General features: G+C 39.2%; 1 protein-coding gene across 3 annotated transcripts in view; it reads left to right on the top strand.

Moving 5' to 3' along the window:
* The window catches only part of ATP2A2 (ATPase sarcoplasmic/endoplasmic reticulum Ca2+ transporting 2), a 66,922-nt gene that overhangs the window by 14,359 nt on the left and 24,652 nt on the right, over positions 1–27,911 (top strand). For all 3 annotated transcript variants that reach the window (XR_001158432.2, XM_075996542.1, XM_012782315.2), the window contains exons 6-11: positions 16,351–16,431; positions 18,451–18,536; positions 19,793–20,257; positions 24,144–24,232; positions 24,725–24,827; positions 26,047–26,178. Coding sequence is in view for 2 of the 3 variants with exons in the window: in XM_075996542.1 (XP_075852657.1) it covers positions 16,351–16,431; positions 18,451–18,536; positions 19,793–20,257; positions 24,144–24,232; positions 24,725–24,827; positions 26,047–26,178 (956 nt within the window). In the remaining variant the exon portion in view is untranslated. The remainder of the gene's footprint in view (positions 1–16,350; positions 16,432–18,450; positions 18,537–19,792; positions 20,258–24,143; positions 24,233–24,724; positions 24,828–26,046; positions 26,179–27,911) is intronic.

Below are 27,911 nucleotides of genomic sequence, written 5' to 3' on the forward strand. Positions count from 1 at the left end.
ACTTCTCATTCCCCCTTTTCCTTGGCCCCTGGCAACCATTCCCTTTCTTTTATTTTATTCTTTTTTTTTTTTTTTGAGACAGTGTCTCGCTTTGTTGCCTAGGCTAGAGTGAGTGCCGTGGCGTCAGCCTAGCTCACAGCAACCTCAAACTCCTGGGCTCAAACAATCCTTCTGCCTCAGCCTCCCAAGTAGCTGGGACTACAGGCATGTGCCACCATGCCCGGCTAATTTTTTCTATATATATTAGTTGGCCAATTAATTTCTTTCTATTTATAGTAGAGACAGGGTCTCACTCTTGCTCAGGCTGGTTTAGAACTCCTGACCTCGAGCAATCCGCCCTCCTCGGCCTCCCAGAGGGCTAGGATTACAGGCGTGAGCCACCGTGCCCGGCCATTCCCTTTCTTTTAATATTCAAAAAACAATGGCTGGTGCAGTGGCTCACACCTGGAATCTCAGTACTTTGGATCCTCTCTCTTCCCCCTACCCCCAAAATTGGGAAAAAATTAGCTGGCCATGGTGGTGGTGCCTGTAGTCCCAGCTACTGGGGAGGCTGAGGCAGGAGGATCACTTGAGCCCAGGGATTGAAGGTTATAGTGAGCTATGATCAGACCACTACACTTTAACCTGGGTGACAGAGTGAGATGTTGTCTCTCAAAAAAAAAAAAGATTAAATCCCTTATCTCCGGTAAATATACCACTACTATTAAGTAATACACATATTTTAATCATTTCCCTTTCACCTATTTCTGAATCCTTCCTGCGTAGTGTTAACAGATCCTGATAGTTATTTGCCATTTTTTCCCTCCAGCTCTTTGCCTATAGTATACTAATTGCTAAAAAAACCCCAAACACATATAGTGCTTTGACATTGGGCTCTCTTATACTACTCTTTCTTGAAATCAGAAATATGGGGTAGATTCAGCTAATTTAAACATGCTTATTGTGCATCATTTGGAGTCTATGTGTGTGTTCAGTAATACCTAAACTTAAAATGTATGGCAGATACTGTGATAATCTTTCAAATGTTTTATTTATATATATTTTTAAACCATCAACCTCTCTAGATACATACTATTACATTTTACAGTTGAGGAAAGTGAGTCTTTGTGATTTATTGCCTCTGCCTTAAACTATAATTAATTTGCTAGAGAACATACAGTATACTTTGTAAATATATACATGGCCTGTGTATCAGTCATAAAGTCCATTTGTCTAATTATTGTTGCTGTGCTTTGGTGTCATATCTATGAAAATGTTGCCTAATCCAAGGTCACAAAGACTTTGTATATGATGTGAGGTAGGGATTCAACTTTATTCTTTGTGTGTGGCTATCCAGTCATCTCAGCAGCATTTGTTGGAAAGACTTTACTGAATTGTCCTGATACTCCTATCAAAAATCAATTGAGGGCCGGGCGCTGTGGCTCACGCCTGTAATCCTAGCTCTTGGGAGGCCGAGGCGGGCGGATTGCTCAAGGTCAGGAGTTCAAAACCAGCCTGAGCAAGAGCGAGACCCCGTCTCTACTATAAACAGAAATTAATTGGCCAACTGATATATATATATAAAAAATTAGCCGGGCATAGTGGCACAAGCCTGTAGTCCCAGCTACTTGGGAGGCTGAGGCAGAAGGATCACTCGAGCCCAGGAGTTTGAGGTTGCTGTGAGCTAGGCTGACGCCACGGCACTCATTCTAGCCTGGACAACAAAGTGAGACTCTGTCTCAAAAAAAAAAAAAAAAAAAAATCAATTGAGGCTGGGCCCAGTGGCTCACGCCTGTAATCCTAGCACTCTGGGAGGCTGAGGTGGGCTGTCTCAGTGACAGTGAGACTGTCTCAAAAAAAAAAGTCATTTGATACAAACGTAAGGATTTATATCTAGACTATCAGTTCTATTCCATTGGTCCCTATGCTTACGTTAGTAACACACTGTCTTGATAGATGTAGCTTAGTATTAAGTTCTGAAATTGGGAACTTGGAGTCCAACTTTATTGTTTTTCAAGATCATTTTTGGTCCCTTGCATTTTGATACAAATTTTAAAATTAAGCTTGTCAGTTCCTGCAAAAAGGAGTTCCTTAAGATTTTCTAGGCTGGGTTCAGTGGCTCACGTCTATAATCCCTGCACTTTGGGAGGTCAAGGCAAGGGGATCACTTGAGTCCAGGAGACCAGCCTGGGCAACATAATGAGAAACTGTCTCTGCAAAAAAATAATAATAAAGGTTTTTTATACAAAATGACACATGTGCAAATAAAAATATTTTTACTTCTTTCCAATCTGGGTGTCCTTTATTTCTGCCTGTGCCCTAGCTAGAATGGAAATGATAAGAACAGACATCCCTGTCTTGTTCCTGATCTTAGGGGGAAAGCAACCAGCCCTTCACCATGAAGTATGATGTTAGCTGTAGGTTTTATAGATGCCCTTTGTCATGTTGAAAGCCTGGTTTATAGTTTTCATTTTCAGGTGGACAACAAAGCGAGACTCTGTCTCAAAAAAAAAAAAAAAAAAAAGACTTTTAGGATTATACATGTTGAGCCTTTTTTTTTTTTTTTTTTTTTTTTGAGACAGTCTCACTGTGTTGCCCAGGCTAGAGTGAGTGCCATGGCATCAGCCTAGCTCACAGCAACCTCAAACTCCTGGGCTCACGCTATCCTGCTGCCTCAGCCTCCCGAGTAGCTGGGACTACAGGCATGCGCCACCATGCCTGGCTATTTTTTCTGTATATTTTTAGTTGGCCAATTAATTTCTTTTTGTTTTTAGTAGAGACGGGGTCTCACTCTTGCTCAGGCTGGTTTTGAATTCCTGACCTTGACTGATCCTCCCAGAATGCTAGGATTACAGGCGTGAGCCACTGCACCTGGCCTCATGTTGAGGCTTTTAAACTTCTATTTTTGTTAGAATTAGTAATATAATTGACCCTGCAATTTGGCCGTTACCCCAATAATTAAGTTCTGTGAAAACTACAGAATTGAATTCAATCCTAAATTTTTCTTGATCTGAATTTTTTGTCAGTTGAAGTCGTAACTGTCTGCATAGTCTGAAAGGATACATGGCATGAATTGTGCTTTTATGTTTTATGGTAACTTTTATGTTTTTATTTAAATTATGAAGTTGGCCATGAAAGGGTCTTTCTGCTGTTTTGGAAAACTAGAAAATATTAACTATTTTGAAGTTGAAAATTTAAGTACTGACTTAATATTTTGATACTTTTAGAAAGGAATAGACCTTTTTGTAGTCATTGGAATATAAGGGTCAGGTCCTGATTTTAGGTGATAAAGTTCTTCTTGTCAGCTTTTGAAATATATTAGGTAGGATGGTTCTGCTGAATTTTCTGAAGGCTAAACTAGACTAGGTGGATTTTTGAGGGAATTAAGGAAATTAAATTTTAGATGTTGTTGTACCAGCTTATAACCTTTCCAAAGGGAAATTGTGTAAGCATACGTGGCAAATGCTTATGTAAACCTTAAAAGTATCCTAGCATACAAGAGCCAAATAAAATTGATTTGGCAGGTAAAAAATACAGTAATGATGACCCACATGTTCACCCTCTGAAGCCACAGTAATTTTACATTATTTTAATGCCAGGAAAATACTTCTAGATAAATTAGGAGTAGTAAAATTGTGTATAATCTTATGATAAATGAATGTCAGTATTTTTAAGCTTTCTCTGTTATCTGCTCATAGTATGAAAGAGAATCAAGCTATGATAACCATAAAAGTTTTAATTTTAGAATCTTAGGGTTTTTAGTATGTGCCCCAGGGGGGTTATTTATTGACTTCTCAGGGGCACTGTTTTCAGGATTGTTTAAAACAAACTTCATGTATCTTGGTAACCCAGGGTTGACGAATAGCACAAGGACATAAATATCCTCAGATGACTTCTGTCCTATAATATACTCTGGAGCGAATAAGTATTTTAAGATTATGTAAGTGATGGAAATGACACAATCTTAACATAAAATTGCATTTGCTTTAGAGTGTCTATAAAAATCGATACTTTTATTTCCTAAAATGAAGACTAAATATTCAACAGTAGTGCCAGCAATTTCAAAATTTATTCAAGAATAAAAAGAATAGGCCAGGCGGTGGTGGCTCACCCCTGTAACCTCAGCACTTTAGGAGGCCAAGGCAGGAGTACTGCTTGAGGCCAAAAGTTTGAAACCAGCCTGGGCAACGTATTGAGACCCCCATCTCTAAAAAAGCCAGGCATGGTGGCATATGCTGATAGTTCCAGGTGTTTGGGAGGCTGAGGCAGGAGGATTACTTGAGCCCAGAAGTTTGAGGTTGCTGTGAGCTAGGCTGATACCATTGCACTTTATTTTTTTATTTATTTATTTATTTTTGAGACAGAGTCTCACTTTGTTGCCCAGGCTGGAGTGAGTGCCGTGGCGTCAGCCTGGCTCACAGCAACCTCAATCTCCGGGGCTCAGCGATCCTACTGCCTCAGCCTCCCGAGTAGCTGGGACTACAGGCATGCGCCACCATGCCCAGCTAATTTTTTGTATATATATTTTTAGTTGGTCAATTAATTTCTTTCCATTTTTGGTAGAGACGGGGTCTCGCTCAGGCTGGTTTCGAACTCCTGACCTTGAGCTATCCGCCCGCCTCGGCCTCCCAAAGTGCTAGGATTACAGGCGTGAGCCACCGCGCCCGGCCCCCATTGCGCTTTAGCCTGAGCAGAATGAGACCCTGGGCAGGGGGAGGAAAAGTATAACTGTTAAACTTGATGGCTATTTAAAGGAAGGAGAGATTCGTTTTTGATAGTCAACACACAGTAATGAGATTTTCCAACCAGTTGAGTAATACGCTAAGTTGTGAAATAGATGATGCAATTCATATAAAAAAACCTAGATTATTAATTTACTAATTAATTATTAATTTACTAATTCTGGATGACATTGGACAAAGTAAATTAACCTCTACAGAATCAGATAATTGGAGTAGAATTTTTTTTCTTTGTAAATGCAGTCTCACTGTGTTGCCCAGGCTGATCTTGAACTCCTGGCCTCTAGTGATCCTCCCACGTCAGCCCCCCACGGTACCAGGATTAGAGGCATGAGCCACTGCGTTTGGCCAGAGTAGACTCTTTTTTAGGAGTTTTCTGGCTGTAACAAATGTCTGATTCAGATAGTGTGGCCATGAGTCCATGTGGGCTTCTTTTTGCCTTTTAGAAAGCTGCTCAATGTTCACAGGCAGGCTGCTCCAAAAGCACCAAACCTTTAGTCTTTACCTCCTGAAGTTAATTCTGTGCTGTAGAGCAGAGGAGTTGACAAACTGTTTTTGGAAATGTCCAGCTAGTAAATAATTTAGGCTTTGTGAATAATAGCAGTCTCTGTAGCCAAATCTTTTTAATAGATAACCCTATTAAAACTGTAAAAATGGGCCAGGTGGTGGTGGCGCATGTCTGTAATCCCAGCATTTTGGGAGACTGTGACAGGAGGATCATTTGAGGCCAGGAGTTAGAGACCAGCCTGAGCAACAGTGAGACCCCATCTCTACAAAAAATAAAAATTTAGCCAGGTGTAGTGGTTTGCACCTATGTTCCCAGCTACTCAGAAGGATTGTTTGAGCCCATGATGGTAAGACTGCATTCCAGCCTGGTCAAGAGAGTGAGAAACTCCATCTCATAAAAAAAAATAGAAATGAGTTATGTTTTTTTAGACAGAGTCTTGCTCTTGCTCTGTCACCTGGGCTAGAATGCCATGGCATTAGCCTAGCTCACAGCAACCTGAAACTTGTGGGCTCAAGCAGTCCTTCTGCCTCAGCCCCCCAAGAAGCTGAGACTATAAGCATGCACCACCATGCTCAGCTAATTTTTTCTCTTTTTAGTAGAGATGGGGTCTTGCTCTTACTTAGGCTGGTCTCAAACTCCTGACCATAAGTGATCATCCTGGCCAGACTTTTTTTTTTAATGGCCTTAAGGATTGGCCAGCAATTTGTACACTGCTTATAGAGCATTGCTTCTCTAACTTCATGTGCACGGGAATTACCTGGGGATTTTGTTAAAATGTACATTTTGATTCTGTAGGTCTAGAATGGAGCCTGATGATTCTGCATTTCTAACAAGCTCCAGGGTGGATCTTGCTTTGAATAGCAAGGCTCTAGAGCAGTTTTTAATCATTTTCAGATCACGGTCCCTTTGAGAATTAATGAAATCTGTGGACTTTCTCTCCAAGATGCATATTCAAAATCTTGTATATAATTCCAGGAGTTTCATTTGCCCTCCTTTCCAGAATTCTAACCCAAGATTCTAGCTGTTTGGTTTTAAAACTTGAGGTATGGTTAACAAGTATAATTACATAAAATAATACCGTCTGGGTTAAGCAATTTACATAATGTTGATGTATAAACAGTTTTTTTGTTTGTTTGTTTGTTTGTTTGAGCCAGAGTCTCACTTTGTTGCCCAGGCTAGAGTGAGTGCCATGGCGTCAGCCTAGCTCACAGCAACCTCAATCTCCTGGGCTCAAGCGATCCTCCTGCCTCAGCCTCCCAAGTAGATGGGACTACAGGCATGCGCCACCATGCCCGGCTAATTTTTTCTGTATATATTAGTTGGCCAATTAATTTCTTTCTATTTATAGTAGAGACAGGGTCTTGCTCTTGCTCAGGCTGGTTTCAAACTCTTGACCTCGAGCCATCTGCCCACCTCAGCCTCCCAGAGAGCTAGGATTACAGGCGTGAGCCACCGCACCCGGCTTATAAACAGTTTTTACCTGTTCTTAAAGTGATAGGCATAGATGAGAGAAGTAGAAAAAAAGGTGTGTGGCCAAATAAGGTGTTCGCCATGTGTTCTTTTTTGTCTTTTCCCCTCACATTATTGTTTCACAGTGAGGAGAAGGATAAGAGAACAAGGGCTAGAGATGCAAGTCTGAGACATCTGACTCTAGATAACTGTAGAAATCATTCTTTTAGTTCCTGTAAATCCTAGAAACTATCTCTTTTCAAAACAGGTGTGTGTCTGTGTTTTTGAGAGAGTCTCACTGTGTTGCCCAGGCTAGAGTGCTGTGGCGTCAGCCTAGCTCACAGCAACCTCAAACTCCTGGGCTCAAGCGATCCTACTGCCTCAGCCTCCCGACTGGGATACAGGCATGCGCCACCATGCCTGGCTAATTTTTTCTATATATATTAGTTGGCCAATTAATACTTTTAGTAGAGATGGGGTCTCAGTCTTGCTCAGGCTGGTTTCGAACTCCTGACCTCGAGCAATCTGCCTGCCTCGGCCTCCCAGAGTGCTAGGATTACAGGCGCGAGCCACTGCGCCCGGCCCCGCCTGTTTGTTTTTGAGATAGGGTCTCACTCTGCCCAGGCTGGGAGTGCAGTGATGCACTCATAGCTCATTGCAGCTTCAAACTCCTGGCCTCAAGCGCTCCTCACTGCCTTGGCTTCCCAAAGTTGCTGGAATTAACAGGTGTGAGTTACTGTGCCTGTAAATTCTTAATTTTAAAGTGTGTATATAGGCAGAAGAGCAAAGTAGTCTAAAACAAAAATCAGTGTATGTTTTAGAGCAGAGTTTAGAGACCTAGTACCCTTTAGCACTGTCAGGATAGCTAAGACACAAAGAACTATAAGACATGAAGGACTCTGAGAGGTCTTCCCAACCATCAGACTGTGATGGACCTGTTGATCTTGAAGCCTGACCTGATTTTTCATTGGGCTGGCATTTCTTGATTTCCTGTAATCAACTCCTCCCTACCTTCCATGACTCAGTGGTAGTCACAGTACTGGTAAATGTCAACCTTTCTATTCTTGCTACTGAGATTAAGATCTTTGGAAAAAGTAGAAGAAACCACATGGCTTGGAATCACCTTTCCGAAGTGTTACAAAAACTACCAAGATCGACAGCTTTGACTATGAACAACTTTTATGTGGAAGATAGTAGGACTTTTGAAAAATAATCAAAGTGCTTGGCATTGCCAGTTCTCAGAAAAATACAAGATTGAGAGTATAGGGAAATGATAGGAATACAAATTTGGTGGGAGTATACATTTGTAGGGAAGTTTTGCTTCTATGACTCTATCATGCAGAAGTAAAAGATTTGCACAAAGGTGTTCACATTGTAACAACAAAAGAGGAAAAATTAGAATCACCTTAGATGGCCATGAAAATGAGGAATGATTGAGTTCAAAGTATGGCCTTATAATACCGTGCCCTTGAACAAGTACCCTTTTTAGTGCCTCATTTTCCTCATCTGTAAACAGGGAATGAAGATAATAGGGCAACCTTTAGAGCTCTGAGAGCCCTTACACAGTGGTACCTGGTAAAGAAGTAGTAGTCTCGAAATCTCAGTGGGTATTATTACTGTGCCGCTAAATTAAAAAAGAATGATGCAGATCTGTATATACTGATGTAAAAGGAGGTCTGGTTTTGTTTTAATGAAGTTTTAATAAGTGTTATTCATAAAGGTCCAAAATATAGATACTGTTTCCTGTATATTTGTTGAATGAGGGGGAAAGGAATTTGGGTTTCACCTTTTAAAATCATGCTTTACTTTTGTAATTTAAAAAAATCTATATTGGTGTATATACCAAATACTGTGCCCTCTAACCTTGCTTACTGCATGGTTGCCTCTACAATATCTAACAAGTAGTTACATTGCTACTGTTTATACCTCTAATAATTGGAAACTTGCCTGCTTAGGACCAGCTGTGCCATTTTTAGTCAGTTTTATAAAATATTCCTTGTGAGCTAAAATATACTTGTCTGTTCTGTATCTTAGCTTTTTGCTTTGGGGCCACATAGAAATTTGATTCATCACCATTTTAGAGCTGGATGGGAGCTCATGAAACCTTATTTTAGAGATGAGGAAACTAAAACTGAGAGTTTGTAACTTGTCCAAGAGCATGTGGCAGTTCATAGTGGAACTGGGAATATCAAGGGCTAACATTGTGGTATACCCTAAAAAAAAAAAATTTTTTTTTTTTTGAGTCAGAGTCTCGCTTTGTTGCCCAGGCTAGAGTGAGTGCCGTGGAGTCAGCCTAGCTCACAGCAACCTCAAACTCCTGGGCTCAAGCAATCCTGCTGCCTCAGCCTCCCGAGTAGCTGGGATTACAGGCATGTGCCACCATGCCCGGCTAATTTTTTTTATATATATTAGTCGGCCAATTAATTTCTTTCTATTTATAGTAGACATGGGGTCTCTCTCTCTTGCTCAGGCTGGTTTCGAACTCTTGACCTCAAGCAATCCGCCCACCTCGGCCTCCCAGAGAGCTAGGATTACAGGCGTGAGCCACCGCGCCTGGCCCCTAAAATTTTTTTATTTCCTAATTAGTCTTAGATCATTCAGTTGATTCAAACCCTTACCATCTTGATAATTCTCTGTTGGTGCTCAGATGGAATGCAGTTATGTAAATGGAGTCTGGTCGACATTCTGGATGCCTTTTGTCTGCTTTTACAGACTAAAGAAACTTCTTTGGCAGCTTTAATTACTCTACCAGCTAAAACCTTGGAGTCTTTCTCAAGTGTTCTTCTCCCTTGTGCCCCCTCCCATCTCTAAATCTCGAATCCTCTACTAGCATCCATATTTTTGGGTTTTAATCTAAATGTAGAATTTAAGCATCTGTCATTAAACCTCAGCACAGTCTTCTTGTTTCCTGATTTTTCATTTTTCCTAGCTTTGTGATAATGTTCAGCTTAATAATTAGAAGTCTGATGCTTGTATATTAAAGGATATACGCATGCCAAGTGCTTTATTTATTGACATTTTATTTGGTACCCACTACATGCCAGGTACAGTTCTAGGGGCTAGGAAATCAGTGGTGACAGTGACTTTGCCTTCCTGGGGCTTTTGGTCTAGTGAGGGAGACTCATCAAAACAGTGTGAGTAAGGCTCATGCCTGTAATGCTAGCACTCTGGGAGGCTGAGGCAGGAGGATTGCTTGAGCTCAGGAGTTCAAGACCAGCCTGAGTAAAAGTGAGACCTGGTCTATACTAAAAACAGTGTGCGTATAAGGAAAGAACAAGATGTTCTGTGGGTATGTTGTAAGGAAGCCTAATCTGGGAGCTCAAGAAAGGCCTTGCTGTTTGTGGGAAAAGTGAGGGTATGTGAAGGTCTGGAAAGAAAAACCAAAGTGTTCAAAGCTCAGGGGGAAATGGGAGTGGTGAGAGGCCAGCACCCAGTGGTGGTTGGGTAAAGGAAGGTCGTTGATGGGATGCCAAACCTTATCTCAAGTCAAATGGGAAGAAGCTTTTAAAAGATTTTAAACACGACAATGATAATCACATTTGCATTTTTAAAAGATATTACTCCTCAAAATGTATGCTGTGACACTTTATAATATCCTTTCTTGTTCACCCTGAGACCTGGAAATAGTTTTAAGTAGGCAGGTAGCACTTTTCAAGTGAAGAATTCATTCATTATGCTAGAGTACAAAATTTAGGACTCAAATTCGAAACAGTAAAAATTTTATGTTTGAGCCACAGTTACTTAAGTAATTTGGGATAATTAATTCTATTATGGCTTGCTTTTCCTAGGAGCCATTTAAACTCAAACAATAGTGGTATTTAGGAGGCAATTTCTGATCTTACATAGTTTTCTCTTAGAAGAGATTCGAATAAATCTCTGGCATTTGCCAAAATAAATTAGATTTTAAAAATTTATACATACAAGTGAGATTAATAAAAAGGATTTTCTTGAATAATGCTGATTTTAACCACCAGTATTTATATTTGACATACATGGTGCAAATAATGTTTAAGTATCATGGCTCATAAACACTCCTTATAAAGAAAGTTTACATTTCTAAAGTGTGGCAAAATGATTAGGGAGCCAAGAGCTGAATTTGAAAAGTGTCAGGTATTCAACAAATGAAAGGTAGTTTAACAGAGCTTAATCTTTTATAATACCTGCCTCAACCCAAAGACTCAGAGGAAAAAAAAATTGGAAGATTGCAGAGCATCCCCTTGGCAAGTGTAAGAATTTTCCACTACCACTTGCCCTAAGGGCACTGACATGGCTCATCAGGGAAATATCACTGGATGTGATCATTGGAACAACTCTGCCTGCTCCTCTTGCACAAAACCCTCTGTCTGGAATTCACAGAAGCCTAGGGACAAAGGGAAATTGTTAATGTCTTCGGTTGAAAAGTATTCAGTAGATCTTTACTTTCATGGATCTTAGCTTCTTAAGAGAACCTGCTTCCTAATACTGTCAATCCTAAATTGACTCTGGTACAAACAAAAAGAATGAAGCTGAGTCACACGGAGCAGGTTAAACAAACTTTTTCATTACTTGTGTTTCCTTAGGCAAGCCTCCTTTTACTTCCTGGCCTGAGTTCCTGTGTATAAAATGAAGGGCTAATGGGTTGGCCAAGATAATGTGAAAGGCCTTCTAGCTATAAAACCAGTTTGGATTTATGTTTCTTTAGTATCTTTCCATGAAGAGATCAGTTTCTGATGGAAACCATTTCAAACATACAGTTTTAAGGTAGCAGTACATTTTCCAAGTGTTGGGAGGCTGAGGGGCTTGTTAACAGCATGGTGTAAAGGCTGCTCTAAACAAGCTTTTCACGAGATCTGTGACTCTAGTTGTTTTTTACCCCTTGTATTAACTTTTTTAGTGTATTTGGAAAACGTTTTTAAAATTCCTAGACCCCACTCCAAATGCATCAAACTGTACTTAAAAAGTGGGTACTGAAAACCTATACAAGGCTCCCAGATCAACTCTTCTTGTAATTCCTATATATTTAATTACCTCACAATTAGAATGGAAAGTGTAAGATGAAAGAAAAGTTAAGAGCTTGAGGCCAGGTTTTAGGAGCCTCCCAGATCCTTTGTTCCTCTAGCATTTGACATTTGAGGTGTTCCTCAATATTTGGCCAACAATTAAATGTGTATCAGTACAGTTTCTGTACAGCAAAGAGATATATGTTCATATATTTCAGTAGACTTTTAGGGAAAGAGTCCTTGTTGGTTTCTTTATGATGCCAGTATAAATATAACTTTTAGCGCAGCATATATATAGTATTAGTCCTGCCTTACACCAATAGATACAGGTTGAGTTTCCCAAATCTGAAATGCTCCCAAATCAGAAACTTTTTGAAAGCCAACATGACCCTGAAGGGAAATGCTCACTGGAGCATTTCAGATTTTGGGTTTTTGGATTATGTATGCTCAACTGGTAAGAAGATGGAGCAAATATTCTAAAATCTCAAACATTTCTGGCTCCAGGCATTTTAGATGAAGGATGCTCACTCAACCTATGATTCCTGTGTTACCTGAGAAGTTTAACTTAGTATTTATTGCCTCAAAAGTACATTTTCTGTTCATTTTAAATCCTCTGAACTTCCACTGAAACATAACAGAATAAATGGCAAGACATTGCTTTTGCATCCTCTTATAGGTTGTCCTCAATTTGAATATGAAATTTGTTGACCTTTTAAAACAGGCATGTGAGAGTATGAACTAAGGCTTATATGTGGGATTGTTTACATACAATTACTGTGTATGTTCAGCACTTACAATGCAGAGATATGATTGAGGACGACCTCTGTGCCACATTGGGCAGAACTCTTCTACTCCCATACAGTCATGACATAAATCGCCTCGGATATCAAAGGAACATTTGCAAGTAAATTTTCCATTTAGGGTCATAACACTCAGCATTGAACTGTACTCTTTTCAGAATGTTTAAGGGCATGTGAGATCAGCCTAATTATGATAAGTAGAAATAATACAGTGTGGGGCATTTAAGCTATTGAAGATCACTACAGTTTAGAATATGGTTGCTTTGTCTTAATCATCTGTTAGATGCCTTCTCTTCAGTGTAGTATGAGCAGATAGTCAAGGGAAAGTTCTAGTTTGTTCAGTCTTAATATTGCTGTTCATTGCATAAGCATTTCCAGCAGGAGTTTCACCTTAACTTAAATGTCCCTGCAGTCAAATGCAGGGATGATCATTGCCTCTTGAGATTATATATTGACAAACTCTGTGCTGCCTCATGACCACATTGCCTACTTATGCTACAGTGTTGTTTATGCACTAGAGTTACAAAAGCGAAACCATATTCTTGTTAATTTAAAAGCTCTCAAGTGCAGAAAAATCAGAACTAAAAAGTGGAACAAGTTTAACCATTTCCTTCTTGGATGGGATGGCTAGTAGAGACTGGTTCTTGCTGTGTTGCCTAGGCTAGTCTCAAACTCCTGGCCTCAAGTGATCCTCTCTCTGCCTTGGCCTCCCAAAGTGCTGAGATCACAGGTGGCAGCTACTGCACCCAACTGCCATTTCATATGTAACTGGTTACAATTCAGTGTGCAGAGTAAAATGAAGATTGGCTTAAAAATACTGTCTGCAGTTACAGAGTGAATTTAATTATTCTAATTTTTAGCTATACCTGCATAAGAGTTCCAAAACTACCTTAATTACCTTTCAGAAAATAATGGAAAGCTGTTGACACTTTAATGTCCAGCTGCCTTCATGTGGATGTACACTCACTTATTCACTCATTCAGCAATATTTGAAACCAATAATGGTCTGGGCACTGTTCTCAAGGTACATGTGAAACAGTTGGCTTTACCTGTTACTAGAGGTCTATGTTGTGGCATTTTACTTTATACACATCAAGGAAAGGGGCTGAGATGTGGACCCTTCACGGGCTAGTAAAGGAACTCATTGGCCCAGGAAAGAAGGCTCAGGTGACTTAAGGATCTTCAGGTTATGGAAGAGGTTTATTCATTTATGTGATAATTCAAATTTTAAAAGATACCAAAGGGTATAAAGTGAAAAGTCTCCCTTCACTCATGCCCCACTTACCCAGTGTTACCAGTTTTCTTCCTGGAGATATTTTATTATAGCTTTAGTAGCCCCATATAAGTGACATTTCACATCTTTTTCCTTCTCTTAATACACAATTTTTACTTCAGTATGAAGAGCTGTCTCATCATTCTGCTGTTAACAAAAAACATGCTGTGAATACGTGTTGTGTGAACATATCTATAGAATGAATTCCTAGTAGTGGAATCTATGGGGTAAAAAGATTGTGCCTTGCAGTTTTGATATATATTGCTAATTTGCCTGTTAGAGTTTACAACTGTTACTTTCATATGTACACAGCAGCATGTACAGGAGAAGTAGACACAAAGTCTGGAAGCATAGGTAAACTATTAAATGGGCTTTAAAATTCCATGATATAGCATAGTTAGTGACGTTACATTAATCTCTGCACATGTACCTGATGAGTTGCCTCCAGCTATGTGTACCTCTGATTTTTTTTGTTATGTTGTGTTTTGAGGACAGTCTCACTTTGTTACCTGAGTTACAGTGCAGTGATGTCATCATGGATCACTGCAACCTCACATTCCTGGACTTGAGCGATCCTCCTGCCTCAGCCTCTCAAGTAGCTGGGGCTGTAGGCACCCACTACCATGCTTGCCTGATTTTTCTGTTTTCGATGGAGACAGGGTCTCACTCTTGCTTAAGCTGGTCTTTTTTTTTTTTGAGACAGAGTCTCGCTTTGTTGCTCAGGCTAGAGTGAGTGCCGTGGCGTCAGCCTAGCTCACAGCAACCTCAAACTCCTGGGCTTAAGCAGTCCTACTGCCTCAGCCTCCCGAGTAGCTGGGACTACAGGCACGTGCCACCATGCCTGGCTAATTTATATATATATATATATTAGTTGGCCAATTAATTTCTATCTTTTATAGTAGAGACGGGGTCTCACTCAGGCTGGTTTTGAACTCCTGACCTTGAGCAATCCGCCCGCCTCGGCCTCCCAGAGTGCTAGGATTACAAGCGTGAGCCACCGCGCCCGGCCTAATTGGCTATCTTTTAAAACAGGGGTCCTCAAACTTTTTTTTGAGACAGAGTTTCACTTTGTGCCCAGGCTAGAGTGAGTGCCGTGGCGTCAGCCTAGCTCACAGCAACCTCAAACTCCTGGGCTCAAGCAATCCTTCTGCCTCAGCCTCCCACGTAGCTGGGACTACAGGCATGTGCCACCATGCCTGGCTAATTTTTTTGTATATATATTTTTAGTTGGCCAATTTCTTTCTATTTTTAGTAGAGGCGGGGTCTCGCTCAGGCTGGTTTCGAACTCCTGACCTCGAGCCATCCTCCTGCCTCAGCCTCCCAGAGTGATAGGATTACAGGCATGAGCCACCATGCCCGGCCCCTCAAACTTTTTAAACAAGAGGCCAGTTCACTGTCCCTCCGACCATTGGAGGGCCATCAGAGAGTGTGGCGCACATTCCACACATGTGCACCATGGGCCTGGGACCAGTCGACTGCTAAGCAGGACAGGCAGCGGCAGCAAAAACACCTGGCGGGCTGGATAAATGTCCTGGGTGGGCTGCAGTTTGAGGACCCTGTTTTATTTATTTTTTTGAGACAGAATCTCACTTTTGTTGCCTGGGCTAGAGTGCTTGGCGTCAGCTTAGCTCACGGCAACCTCAAACTCCTGGGCTTAAGTGATCCTCCTATCTCAGCCTCCCGAGTAGCTGGTACTACAGGCATGCACCACCATGCCTGGCTAATTTTCGTGTGTGTGCGTGTGTGTTTAGTTGGCCAGTTAATTTCTGTTTATAGTAGAGACAGGGTCTCGTCGTTGCTCAGGCTGGTTTTGAACTCCTGACCTTGAGCACTCCACCTGCCTCGGCCTCCCAGAGTGCTAGGATTACAGGCATGAGCCACCACGCCCGGCCAACGTCCCCTGTTTTAAAAGATATGTTTCATGTTCATAGTAATTTAGCTGTTTTGATGGAATGAACTATGACATTTACAACTTGATTCCCCTCCCCTCACTGTGCCTCGTATATATGTAGTAAGCCTAAGAAAATATGTTACACCAAACTTTCTTTTTTTTCCCCCTTTCTTTCTTTTTCTTTTTTTTTTTAAGTGACAAGGTTCTCTCTCACCCAGGCTAGAGTGCAGTGGTGTCATCATAGCTTACTGCCGCCCTGAACTCTTGCACTTAAGCAATTCTCCTGCCTCAGCCTCCCAGGTAGCTGCAATTACAGGTTTGCACCACCACACTCAGCTAATTTTTAAAAAAATTTTTTGTACAGGCAGTGTCTTGCTGTATTGCCCAAGCTGGTCTGGATCTCCTGGCCTGAAGCAGTCCTCCCACTTTAGCCTCCCAGAGTGCTGGGATTGCACATGCATGCCACTGTGCAAGACCCAAACTCTTTAGAATAACATGTACTTAAGTTTTCCTAAACATCATTGTCTTGCTCCTGTGTAATTCAAATCTTGTATCCATCCAAAGTTTTTATGACTCTGAGATAGGTGGGTTACCTTGCTTGTTTTAGCAGAATTTGATACATTGATGCTGTATACAGGTTACTTTATTTAAAAATTGTATTTGATTTGGAGACAAATTCATCTGTAGGTTGCAAAAGTTGCTTATTTTAGTTGCATTTTTTCTCCCAATTAGTTGGTGACAAAGTTCCTGCTGATATAAGATTAACTTCCATCAAATCTACAACTCTAAGAGTTGACCAGTCGATTCTCACAGGTAAGTATTATATATTGAAAGGTTATTGAATTTTTGAAGCCCCCTCATATTCGGTGCTAATAGTTGACTCTTGCTCCACTGATCCTTTACAGTATCATAGCAGCTTAATCCTAAAATACTTAATTTCTTAGTCCTTTATCAGTAAGGTTTTTTGCCAATATGGGCTTTAAAGCCATGATTTAAAAAACAAAACAAACGTGGCTTTTATCTCATAAGGCCCCTATTTATCTTTTTAACTTTAAGAAAACAGTTTTTAAAATAAAAAAAATTTATTTTAAAATAAAGTCTTTGTTTTTATATTTTTTAAAAAGTTAAAAATTCCTTCATTAGCAGAGGTAATAATTTTAAGGTTGAAGTGTTGTCTTTCTGTTTTGTGGAAAGTGAATTACTTATTCAGTGTTTTTTTTTCCAGGCAGAAAAATAGATTCCAGTGCTGTAATTTTTTTCATTGGAGGAATGTTAATCTTGCAGCTATTGTACTTTACAATAATCAAATGTACAATTAACAAAAGTTAATTCCCCTAAGAGGTGAATGCTTTACTACCTGGAGTTTGTGCACACTTAGATTTTGAATTGTTTGGAACATTTTCCCATTTTTGTGTGATAAAGGCACAATCTAGGGTGGAGGGTTCATAGTAACTGGAAATAAGGTTGTCAGAAGATTAACAATAAATACAATGCTAACCTAGATTAAATAGTAAATGTAAAACCTAAAGGCTTTATCTGATTATCAGTTTTGAAAAGCAACTAATGTTCTGGAGATAGTGATATGACTAACCTGGGCTCTATACTTTTTAATTGTTTCTTTATGAATAGCTTATCTCTTAACTCCAATTAGCAACAACAAGCTGAAAGCCAATTAAGCCATGAAATGTTGGGGAAGTGATAGGATTGTATATATAAAATTCTTATAGTGTGCCTACAAAAGTGAATTCTATTTTAAAAATTTGTGAGCTTCTTGAATGTTTCTATCTTTTTAAAATTAATCATACTGTAGTTTTAGGCTAAATTGAAGGACCAAGTTTTGGGGTCAAATACTGAGAGTGAAATCTGCTACCTAAATTAAAAATTGCAGACATATTTCACTTTGCAGATTAACCCTGAGAATATACCTCTTAAGTGACGTTAAAGCTGAAACTAATTCAACAAGATGCTTTAAATGTTCTCAAAAGTAATTCTTTATACCATATGATCCTTTTAGTGCAGTTACTAATTGCATATTTACAATTTCACTTCATTGAAGCAGAGTGGTCTGATTAGTGCATTCAGACATTTCTGATACACTGCTTTCTAGTCTTTGGCATTATTGAACAAAACAGGTTTCCTGGTGGATCATCCTCATAGGTACACATCAGATGTATAGCAGAAAATAAATTAATTTGAATAGTTGCTCCAGAAAATAAAGATAAATGACTAGGATTTCACTTGGAAATTTTAGTTTGTATTTTGAAATTGACTGATACTTTTTTTTTTTTTGAGACAGTCTCAATTCTCTTGCTTGGGCTAGAGTATTGTGGCATCAGCCTAGCTCTCACAGCAACTGCAAATTCCTGGGCTCAAGTGATTCTACTGCCTCAGCCTCCCAAGTAGCTGGGACTACAGGCATGCGCCACCATGCCCAGCTAATTTTTTCTATATACTTTTAGTTGGCCAATTAATTTGTGTTGTTTTTTTTTTTTTTAGTAGAGACAGGATCTCACTGTTGCTCGGGCTGGTTTAGAACCCTTGACCTTGAGTGATCCACCCGCCTCGGCCTCCCAGAGTGCTAGGATTATAGGCATGAGCCACTGCACCTGGCCGAAATTGATCGATTTTTAATCCTGACATTCTTTGTACTTAATTTCCATTACTAAATTTTCCTAGTTTGCCTCCTTTGAGGAAACTAAGGTAATTGGGCCTGTTGTCCATTTTCCCATACTGAAAATAATCCCAATAGTGGTAATGGGTAGGCAGGGATTCTAGGGTCTAGGTGAGGATCACACAGATCTAACCATCCCTCCTGTCTCACAACCTGCTTAGGTGAATCTGTCTCTGTCATCAAGCACACTGACCCTGTCCCTGACCCACGGGCTGTCAACCAAGATAAGAAGAACATGCTCTTTTCTGTAAGTACTTTATCAAACTTGTTTTATTATCTTTTTTTCAAGAGACATGTTTGCACTATGCCAGGCTGACCTCAAACTCTTGGGCTCAAGTGATATTCCTGCCTCAGCCTCCCAAGTAGCTGGGATTATAGGCACATGCCACTGTGCCTAGCTCAAATGTATTTTTATTTGGATGCATTCCCATAGTTTTAACAGTCCTCAGATTTTATGTTTTTCACTGCCTACTTTCAGTGGGTAGAAAGTATTGGCCGTTATTGCAAAGGATAATTCATACTCTTCATGGCCGGTCTGTCAAAAAACATAAATAATGTGTAATGGTGGAATGTGTGACTTAGATGTCTTTGTTTTTGAGGGTTGAAAAAAAATGATGAGGTCAAACATCTTTAAACTCTATAAACATAATTGAAAAGTAGAAATGTTTAGAAAAGCCTTAGCCTATAAAGGATGATATGGATATGTAGTTCACAATAAAAAGATATGTGTTAGAGAAAGCAAACGTCGTAAAACATTAATAATGGTGAGTCTAGGTGAAAAGTAGATCGATGTTATTGTACTGTTTCACTTTTTCTGTTGATTTGAAACATTTTTTGAATAATGGGGTAACGCATGGATTTTGGTTGTTTGGAATCTAGGATGATTTTCAAGTTGTGGACTTTTGTGGGTTGGTATGAGAGCCTAACTACCTATATATAGTAAGTCAGTAGAGGTACAGTAAAACTATGAAGCCATATCCTTCCAACATAAGGAATTTAAGTGGGGTGGGGAAGAGAACACTCAAACTTGATTTCATTGATTTTGAATGCTGGTGCTTGAGTAGAGGTGTTCAAAATAGCCCATGAGGCTGGTCACTCTTCTTATAGCTGACAAAAGTAGGGAAGGCTGAGCTTTTGGAGCCAGAGGTAGAGAGTGCTTAGAGTTGAGGCTGTATGCAGTTCAAAAGATTGGGAATGCAGCTGGTCTGTGAGCCAGGCTCAGTGTTGTGAATAGAGATCCTGGTGGGTCGGTATAAAGCTACTCTGGGTTAAATAGGTACTCCGTGGAATCAAAATTGGGGAGAGATATACCACACTGCCTACAATGAGGTATTGCTTGTCACGGTTGTATGGCTGGTTGCCTGAACAGTAAGTAGCTACTGGAAGGGTCTAGTAGGATGTATGTGGTGAGAGAATCTGGGTGCCCTGGTCAAAACCCAGTGTCAGTATTTAAGTAGGGATGTGCTGTTAATCTTGTAACCAATTCTCTACTTTCTGTCCTAGGGTACAAACATTGCTGCTGGGAAAGCTATGGGAGTGGTAGTGGCAACTGGAGTTAACACTGAAATTGGCAAGATCCGGGATGAAATGGTGGCAACAGAACAGGAGAGAACACCTCTTCAGCAGAAACTAGATGAGTTTGGGGAACAGCTTTCCAAAGTCATATCCCTTATTTGCATTGCCGTCTGGATCATAAACATTGGGCACTTCAATGACCCAGTTCATGGAGGCTCCTGGATCAGAGGTGCTATTTACTACTTTAAAATTGCAGTGGCCTTGGCTGTAGCAGCCATTCCTGAAGGTCTGCCTGCTGTTATCACCACCTGCCTGGCTCTTGGAACTCGCAGAATGGCAAAGAAGAATGCCATTGTTCGAAGCCTCCCTTCTGTGGAAACCCTCGGTTGTACTTCTGTTATCTGCTCAGACAAGACTGGTACACTTACAACAAACCAGATGTCAGTCTGCAGGGTAAGAGGGAGAATCTTTCCTGTGGTGGTTTTTTGTTTATCCAACCAGTATGCCTTCATGCCTTGAAAACCTTTGATTTGTAAATATGATACTGTTCTGTGGGTTGTGTGTATAGCCTGAGCTCAATTTCTAGTATTTCAGAGAAATTAGTCATTTAAATTCTAAAAACTGTTTCATGAAGTATAAGATATCTACACAGCTGATCTACTTGTGTTAGGGAGCGGACTAGAGGCATTCTGTACATATGTCATGGACTATGCTTTCTCTTCTACTTTCCTGATCCTCCGTCTCAAGGTGTATGTATGTTAACAGACAATTTCTAGAGGAAGCTGCTAGTTAACCTCCCCACCTGACATCCTCATTGGTGTTTCTATAACATGTTGAATGGAGCATACTTTCTCCCTGAAAAGTAAATACAGTTATCCCTCAGTATCAATGAGGGATTGGTTCCAGGACCTCCCTCAGATACCAATATCTGCAAATGCTCAAGTTCCTGATAGAAAAAGCAGTATGATCTGTGTGTATCCTCCCATATACTTTAAATCGTCTCTAGATTACTTATAATATCTCATATGAATGCTATGTAAATAGTTGTTGTATTATTGTATTGTTTAGGGAATAATAACAAGGAAAAAGTCTGTACGTGTTCAGTATAGACAGTTTTTTCCATCCAAGGTTTGGTTGACTCCACAGATACAGAAGGCCAACTGTAATTGCTTTCAGTTTGCTTCATTCTATGTGTTCATCTTTCCTGTTATTGTTTGACCACCATTTAGTAAAATAGAAAACTTTGAAACCTAGCTTTAGAAAAATAAGACCTGAAGAGGTAATAATGATACAACTGAATTAAGTTCTTTTTGTGTAAATCAGTTTTCCTAGGTTTTACTTAAACAACTTGGTACAAGTCAAAGTATAGTTTTCCATAAGGCACAGGTGACTCATGCAATTATAGAATGAATAGATTGTATTCAGCTCATTATCGAGGGAATCTATAAAACTGGTTATAAGAACATTTGAGGAAGTGTCAAATATTAGGATAGGATTGCTAAATTAGTTTATAAAGCTGGTTAATGTTCTGCTTAGGAAATAAAATTAGTTATTCTGCAGGACACAAATCAACTTCACATAAAATGAGCCTTTATTAATAAATAGCACAATGTTATATTTTCCTAGAGTGGGCCTGTCAAGTAATACTTCTGTATGACACTGAAAGGATACAGTCAGCCCTCCTGGCCTTATTGCCAGGTTTTAGATAATTTTTTTAGCATTAGAAATTGTTTTAATCAGTTAAACTCTATAAATCTTTCTTTATCTTGCCAATTTTAAGTTCATAATGATTTGTGGATACAGACTCCATTCCCTCCAAACTAGTGAAATCCAAACTGAGATTTAGATTGGATGGACAGGTGTTTAAGACAAATTGGGGTGTTCCACCTCTCAAGTGGTGAGCTCTAGGTTTGTTCAGGAGATGAAGTATTTCACTTGACTTTTACCTAAGTTCTCATTCCTTGAAACCAAAAGGTTGGCCAAATTGGCTAAATAAGCTAGTTTTTCATACTGGTTTAAGGAAGAATAAAGAATTTCATGTTTAATTAGTTTCCTGCCAGTAAATTATTTAAACTTAGCCTGAAAGTTTTAATTCTTCAGAATATCACTATGTCCATCAAAGTAAGCAGTGGCAGTATATGAAATTATAATCTTTTTTAAAATTTCCATTTCCTAGTTTATTATAAAATTTTTTTTGTTCTTATATTTTTTTATTCTCCTTTGGCTTGATTTAAAGTATTTTCTTATGTGAAGAAAAAGCCTGCCTAGGCATTCCAAGTGTTTCACCTCACAATAGAAAGCTGATGCTGATTGGTATTCCACAGGAGGTTTCCTGCAGTGGTATTACGTAACTGCCCTCGACAGGAAGATTTTCATCCTGCAAATCCTAAAAGGTTGACTTGCTCACAGTCTAAAATGCCCAGGCACATTTAGATTTAGCTAATGTGGATTAGAATTCTCAATGTCTTTCAGAATATTTTAGACTTTGGTATAGACCCAAAGAATTTCATATTTATAAATATAGTATCAATAAAGAAATAGCATGGTATGTAAAATGATGCCAGCTTTCTTTGATATTGCTTAGTGCAGTTAATTTGTTTCCCATGTGACTTTAAATCATATGGCAGTCCTGCTCAAGAGGTTAGAAAACAGACTGTGAGAAGTGACATGTTTGAGGGTCACACAGGTTTTCATAAAAGGTAAAGTTGGGTTTTCTTATAGGAAAGATTGGTAGTTAAACCTGGTCCTCTTCCACTTTTTGATAAACTTCATTTTTTAGGTATTGTGTCTGTTGGGAAGAAATTGTAGAAGTTGGGGTCTTGCTGTTGGTCACATTTGACAAACAGTATTTGAACTAGAATCTTTTGTCAGGAGTTGTCACTGTTTTTAGTTTATTCTTTAAAAAACCATCTTATAATGTCTTACTCATAGCTTTTTAATTCTGTTCCAAGGTTGATTTAGTCCTGCGTATGCTTTTGAATTTAAAAGTATTTGCTATATAACAAGCAAATATTGTGAGATAGAAGAGGTTATTTTAAAATAAATATTAGCTGATTTTCATACTGAATGTGAGCCAAATTGCTGAGGTGATGTTTTTAAAGTATAATATGGCTTTTTGACTTTAATTACATTTTCAAAATTCCTTCTTGGAGAAATGGTTTGATCATATTAATTGCTCATATTTCAGAGAGATTTTGGCATTCAAAAGCACAACTGAGATCACTTTTCATTTTTTTTTGTTTCAAGTGTTTTGTTTTTCATTTTTTTAATGAGAGGTTTTACATGTTTCCATCTGCAATCATAACTACAAGTCTAAATCTTACTCTTCCAAACTGGGCTTCTGAATTATACTTTGTGAAAGCAAACCAAAGGGGGAAAAAGCTATCTTTAAGAAAGTAGCTCATGTCATTTTATTCTTTTGTAAAATTAGTTCTTTCCTAAGCATGCTTCTATCTGTATTGTCTAGGGAACATCAGTTCATTCAGCTCTGCAAGCTCCTTACTGTATACATGTAGTTATGCAGCTTCATAGAAATGAGCTATTGCCACAAAAATAAGTGGGAAGAATCAGAGAAGCAGTTTGTCTGATTTTACTCAGGGAATGTTTATGCGACTCTAAAATGTGAGTTTATTCTTCCCAAGCTTTTATGCTTAGCTCTAAGGACTTCCTAACATCCCTTCCTCAGCCATCTATTTGAAATTCTGATCATTCTATAGAGTAACCTGTCTTTGGAATTGACCTTTTTGCTGACCCAGAGTCCTCAAAACTCTGATTTCGAGCAGATTGTCATCTGTGTCTTTGGTGCCACTGCTCATTATTGATTCAGCAGTATGACAGCTAGTCAGAATAAAAGATAATACTTCAGATCCTGAGCCTCAATGAGTTTTAGTAAAGTGGTTTCCTTGAGTTCTTCCTCTACCCCTCGGTGGGAAAGTTCAGGCTGAACATTATTGGGCACTGCCTCTAAAGAGGACAGTCAGTACATTTATGGTAGGGGTTTGGCGCTCAGTAGTTCTAAGGCCCTTGCATAGACTATGGACTGACAAAAGCTGTGGAGTCTTATTTGTAACAGATAAGAATCAAGCTCCAGAAGTTGCCACAAGGACTAACAACAGTAGGACATGTCTAATTCATGCCTCAGGAGCACTAGGCAGTTAGTGCAGTGGTATCTGAAACCTGTAGAGCAGAAAGCAATTAAGTCCTAATGGCCAGAGAAGCTTCAGATCAAAAAATGCAGATTGTTTTTATTTAAAGATGGTGAGAAAGTGTTTTCATTAAAATATATTTTAAATACCAAGAGAGTTGTTTTCTAAATACTATTATACATTTTCCCCTATAGATGTTCATTCTGGACAGAATTGAAGGTGATACTTGTTCCCTTAATGAGTTTACCATAACTGGATCAACATATGCACCTATTGGAGAAGTGTGAGTAACCCTCCTTATTTAAGGATCCAGTGTGACAGCTTAGTATTTGTATAGATTTGTAGTTTATCTTAAAAGACAGTTTAGACAGTTTTCTGAATGTGGCTTAAGTCAGTACTTACTATAGTGGTCCATTTTTTTCCTTTTAAACAAAAACTTGAAAGAGAAAGGTTATAAGACAATCATCTATTAGCTCCCTGTTAGAGTCCAGGCTTTCAAGGGTTTCTGTGTGTTCTTTCCTGATATCAGTGGTAGAGGAATTTCAATGACTAAGATTTCTGGTCTTTTACTAATTAATTCCTGAGAGGAATGCATTTTGTTTTATTTTTATCTGATACTAGTTCCAGCATCAGTTTTTGAGTAGTCATCACACAAATTCTTTTGAACGCTTTCTAGTCTATTGTCCCCAGAATTCCATTTTCATTATTAAATAATTAGGGGAAAAAACAAAGCGATGACTACACTTTTATCTAAGAATGTTTTCTCTTTTGACAGGCATAAAGATGATAAGCCAGTAAACTGTCACCAGTATGATGGACTTGTAGAATTAGCAACAATTTGTGCTCTTTGTAATGACTCTGCCTTGGATTACAATGAGGTAAGGCTCTTCATAAATGAAAAGAAATGACTGTTCCTAGTTCAAGGGTGGAGTAGATAGAATGAAAATCCAGCCTTCTTCCTCCCTTACAAAAGTTAAGGGTTTCTGAGTTTATTTCCCCTTTCTATTCAAGAGCCTATATCAGGTCAGCATGACCTAAAAGAAAAGCTGAAAGCCTTTCATATGTCACCTGTGACTGAGCAATGGTAGTTACGTAACTAAGAGTTGTAGTGTATATGATGTTCTTGCCTGTTACAGCATGACTAGTTACTCTACATGAACAAAACCTAGGATAGAAAATGTTTACCTGAAAGCATAGGGGATTAATTTTGCTTAAAATGAAATAGCATTCTATCCTGAGGACAAGCTATGGCTTAGAGGGTTGTTTTGGTATCAGGTGATGAAGATAAAATGATAACATAGGCCGGGCGTGGTGGCTCACGCCTGTAATCCTAGCACCCTGGGAGGCCGTGCCGGGCGGATTGCTCGAGGTCAGGAGTTCGAAACCACCCTGAGCGAGACCCCGTCTCTACTAAAAATAGAAAGAAATTAATTGACCAACTAAAAATATATATACAAAAAATTAGCCGGGCATGGTGGCACATGCCTGTAGTCCCAGCTACTCGGGAGGCTAAGGCAGAAGGATCACTTGAGCCCAGGAGATTGAGGTTGCTGTGAGCTAGGCTGACGCCATGGCACTCACTCTAGCCTGGGCAACAAAGTGAGACTCTGTTTCAAAATAAATAAATAAATAACATAAAACTTAATAGAAAACCTTTTTTCCCACTTCTTTATAATTAGTGAAGTGAATCACTTGGTTTCTACCACAAAGCCAAGTCTTTTATATTATACCCTGTCAGAGATAGAATGTTAACTTTATAGGTAGAGTTATGTATCTACTATAGATTATCTGTCTATCTATAGAGTGATAGGCAGTGATGTGGAATTACAAGTACTATTTGAAAGCACTCTTTGAATTAATAAGTACTGTGATCAGTGGCTTCTTACACTCAAGGGACTTGAAGAACCTAATTATTAGAATAAGACAACACACGCACCTATACTTTCAGGTCATCTACTCCAGAATAGGTTATAAATCGGCCCATAGAATAATGATGTAATTGAGGACAGATTGTCCTTCTGTGGGAAAAAATATTAAAGAATAATTAACCTGTTTACTTTTCCATTATTGCACTTTCTATGCTTTTATCCAATACAGGCAAAGGGTGTATATGAAAAAGTTGGAGAAGCTACAGAGACCGCTCTAACTTGCCTGGTAGAGAAGATGAATGTATTTGATACCGAATTGAAGGGTCTTTCTAAAATAGAACGTGCAAATGCCTGCAACTCGGTCAGTGTTTGAGCTTGTTATATGGTTTGTGCTGTCCATTAGTCATGCCATATATACTTAGTCTGTGTACTCTCCTGTCCTCTTAGAAAAGTAATTATGCCTTATCTCTTCACACTTGCAATATCTCCTTCCCCATATTCACTCTCAGGTAAAATGATCTTGCTATTTGACCACAAAATAAAAGCACTCAATTTCCACAGCCACCATCTATACCCACAAGGCTTCCTTTTCCCCTGGTTGTTGTGAATGGACTGTCCTTGCTTCTAGCACAAGCTGCCTCTATTCTGTGCTGTTTCTATCTTAAAACTTTCTTTTGACCTTATTTCCCCTTTCAGCCTCCACACTTCTTTATTTTCTTGGATCTTCTCCAGTCGAGCTCTTGCCTCTACCAGTCTATCAAAACCTCTTGTCAGAGTCATCTATGACCTTGTACTAAATCTAATAGATCATTAAAGTACACAAAGCAAAAATTGGCAGAAATAAAAAATAGACAAGTTGCAGAGTTTAATACACCTATCGCAGTAATCAGTCTAATAAGATGAAAAAATCGGTAACAATACAAAAGATTTGAACAACACAGTAAGTATATACTCAACATTTGTATTTCTGTTATGCTATTTGCTATGCTTTTCAAACACATTCACCAGCATAGACCATTTTGCTGGTCCATGAAGCAAAACTCTATTGGCAAAAGATTGAAATCATATAGACTGTGTTACCGACCACAGTGGAATTAAACTATTAATAACAAAAAGAAAACTAGGAAATTCCCCAAATATTTGGAAGGTATTATTTTAAATAATCCATGGATCAAGAAAGAAAAACCATGGTGGAAATTAGAAAATATTTTGAACTAAATATCGAAAATACCATAATATGCAGAAGCATCATTAAAGGGACATTAACAGCTTTAAGCATGTATTATTAAATGTTTAAAATCAATAATATAAGCTCCCATCTGAAGAAAGTAGCAAAAAGGAAGTCATAGGATCAGAAACCATTTTATACCAATAAATTTGACAACTTAGGAAAAATTGACAAGTCCCTTCAGTAACCAACCTTTTTTTTTTTTTTTTTTTTGAGACAGAGTCTCACTGTGTTGCCCAGGCTCGAGTGCCATGGTGTCAGCCTAGCTCACAGCAACCTCAAACTCCTGGGCTCAAGCAATCCTGCTGCTTCAGCTTCCCGAGAGTAGCTGGGACTACAGGCATGAGCCACCATGCCTGACTAATTTTTTCTATATATTTTAAGTTGGCCAATTAATTTCTTTCTATTTTTAGTAGAGATGGGATCTCGCTCTTGCTCAGGCTGGTTTCGAACTCCTGACCTTGAGCGATCCTCCCGCCTCAGCCTCCCAGAGCGCTAGGATTATAGGTGTGAACCACCACGCGTGGCCAGTAACCAACTTTTAATGATTCTGTTAACTTAAACTCATCCCACACAAAAATTCTCTAGGCCCAATTCTGCCAAACATTTAAGGAAGAAGTAATACCTGTTTATAAAGACTTAAGATGAAGTGGAAAATTGAAGCACTTATGAACTCATTTGATGAGGCCAGCATAAAGGTCAATTGATGTGGTGGCAGAGATGGAAGGCACAGGCATTCTCTGGGAGTCTGGAAAGGCAGGGCTCACTCAGCCAGCATCACTGTGGCAAGGCCAGTGGCAATGGTAGGAGCCTCTTGGACCTTAGCCTCAGCAACCTGGACAAGGTCCCTACCAGGGAGCCCCTGC

The sequence above is a fragment of the Microcebus murinus genome, chromosome 22 (genome assembly GCF_040939455.1).
Source record: "Microcebus murinus isolate Inina chromosome 22, M.murinus_Inina_mat1.0, whole genome shotgun sequence".
Lineage (NCBI taxonomy): Eukaryota > Metazoa > Chordata > Mammalia > Primates > Cheirogaleidae > Microcebus > Microcebus murinus.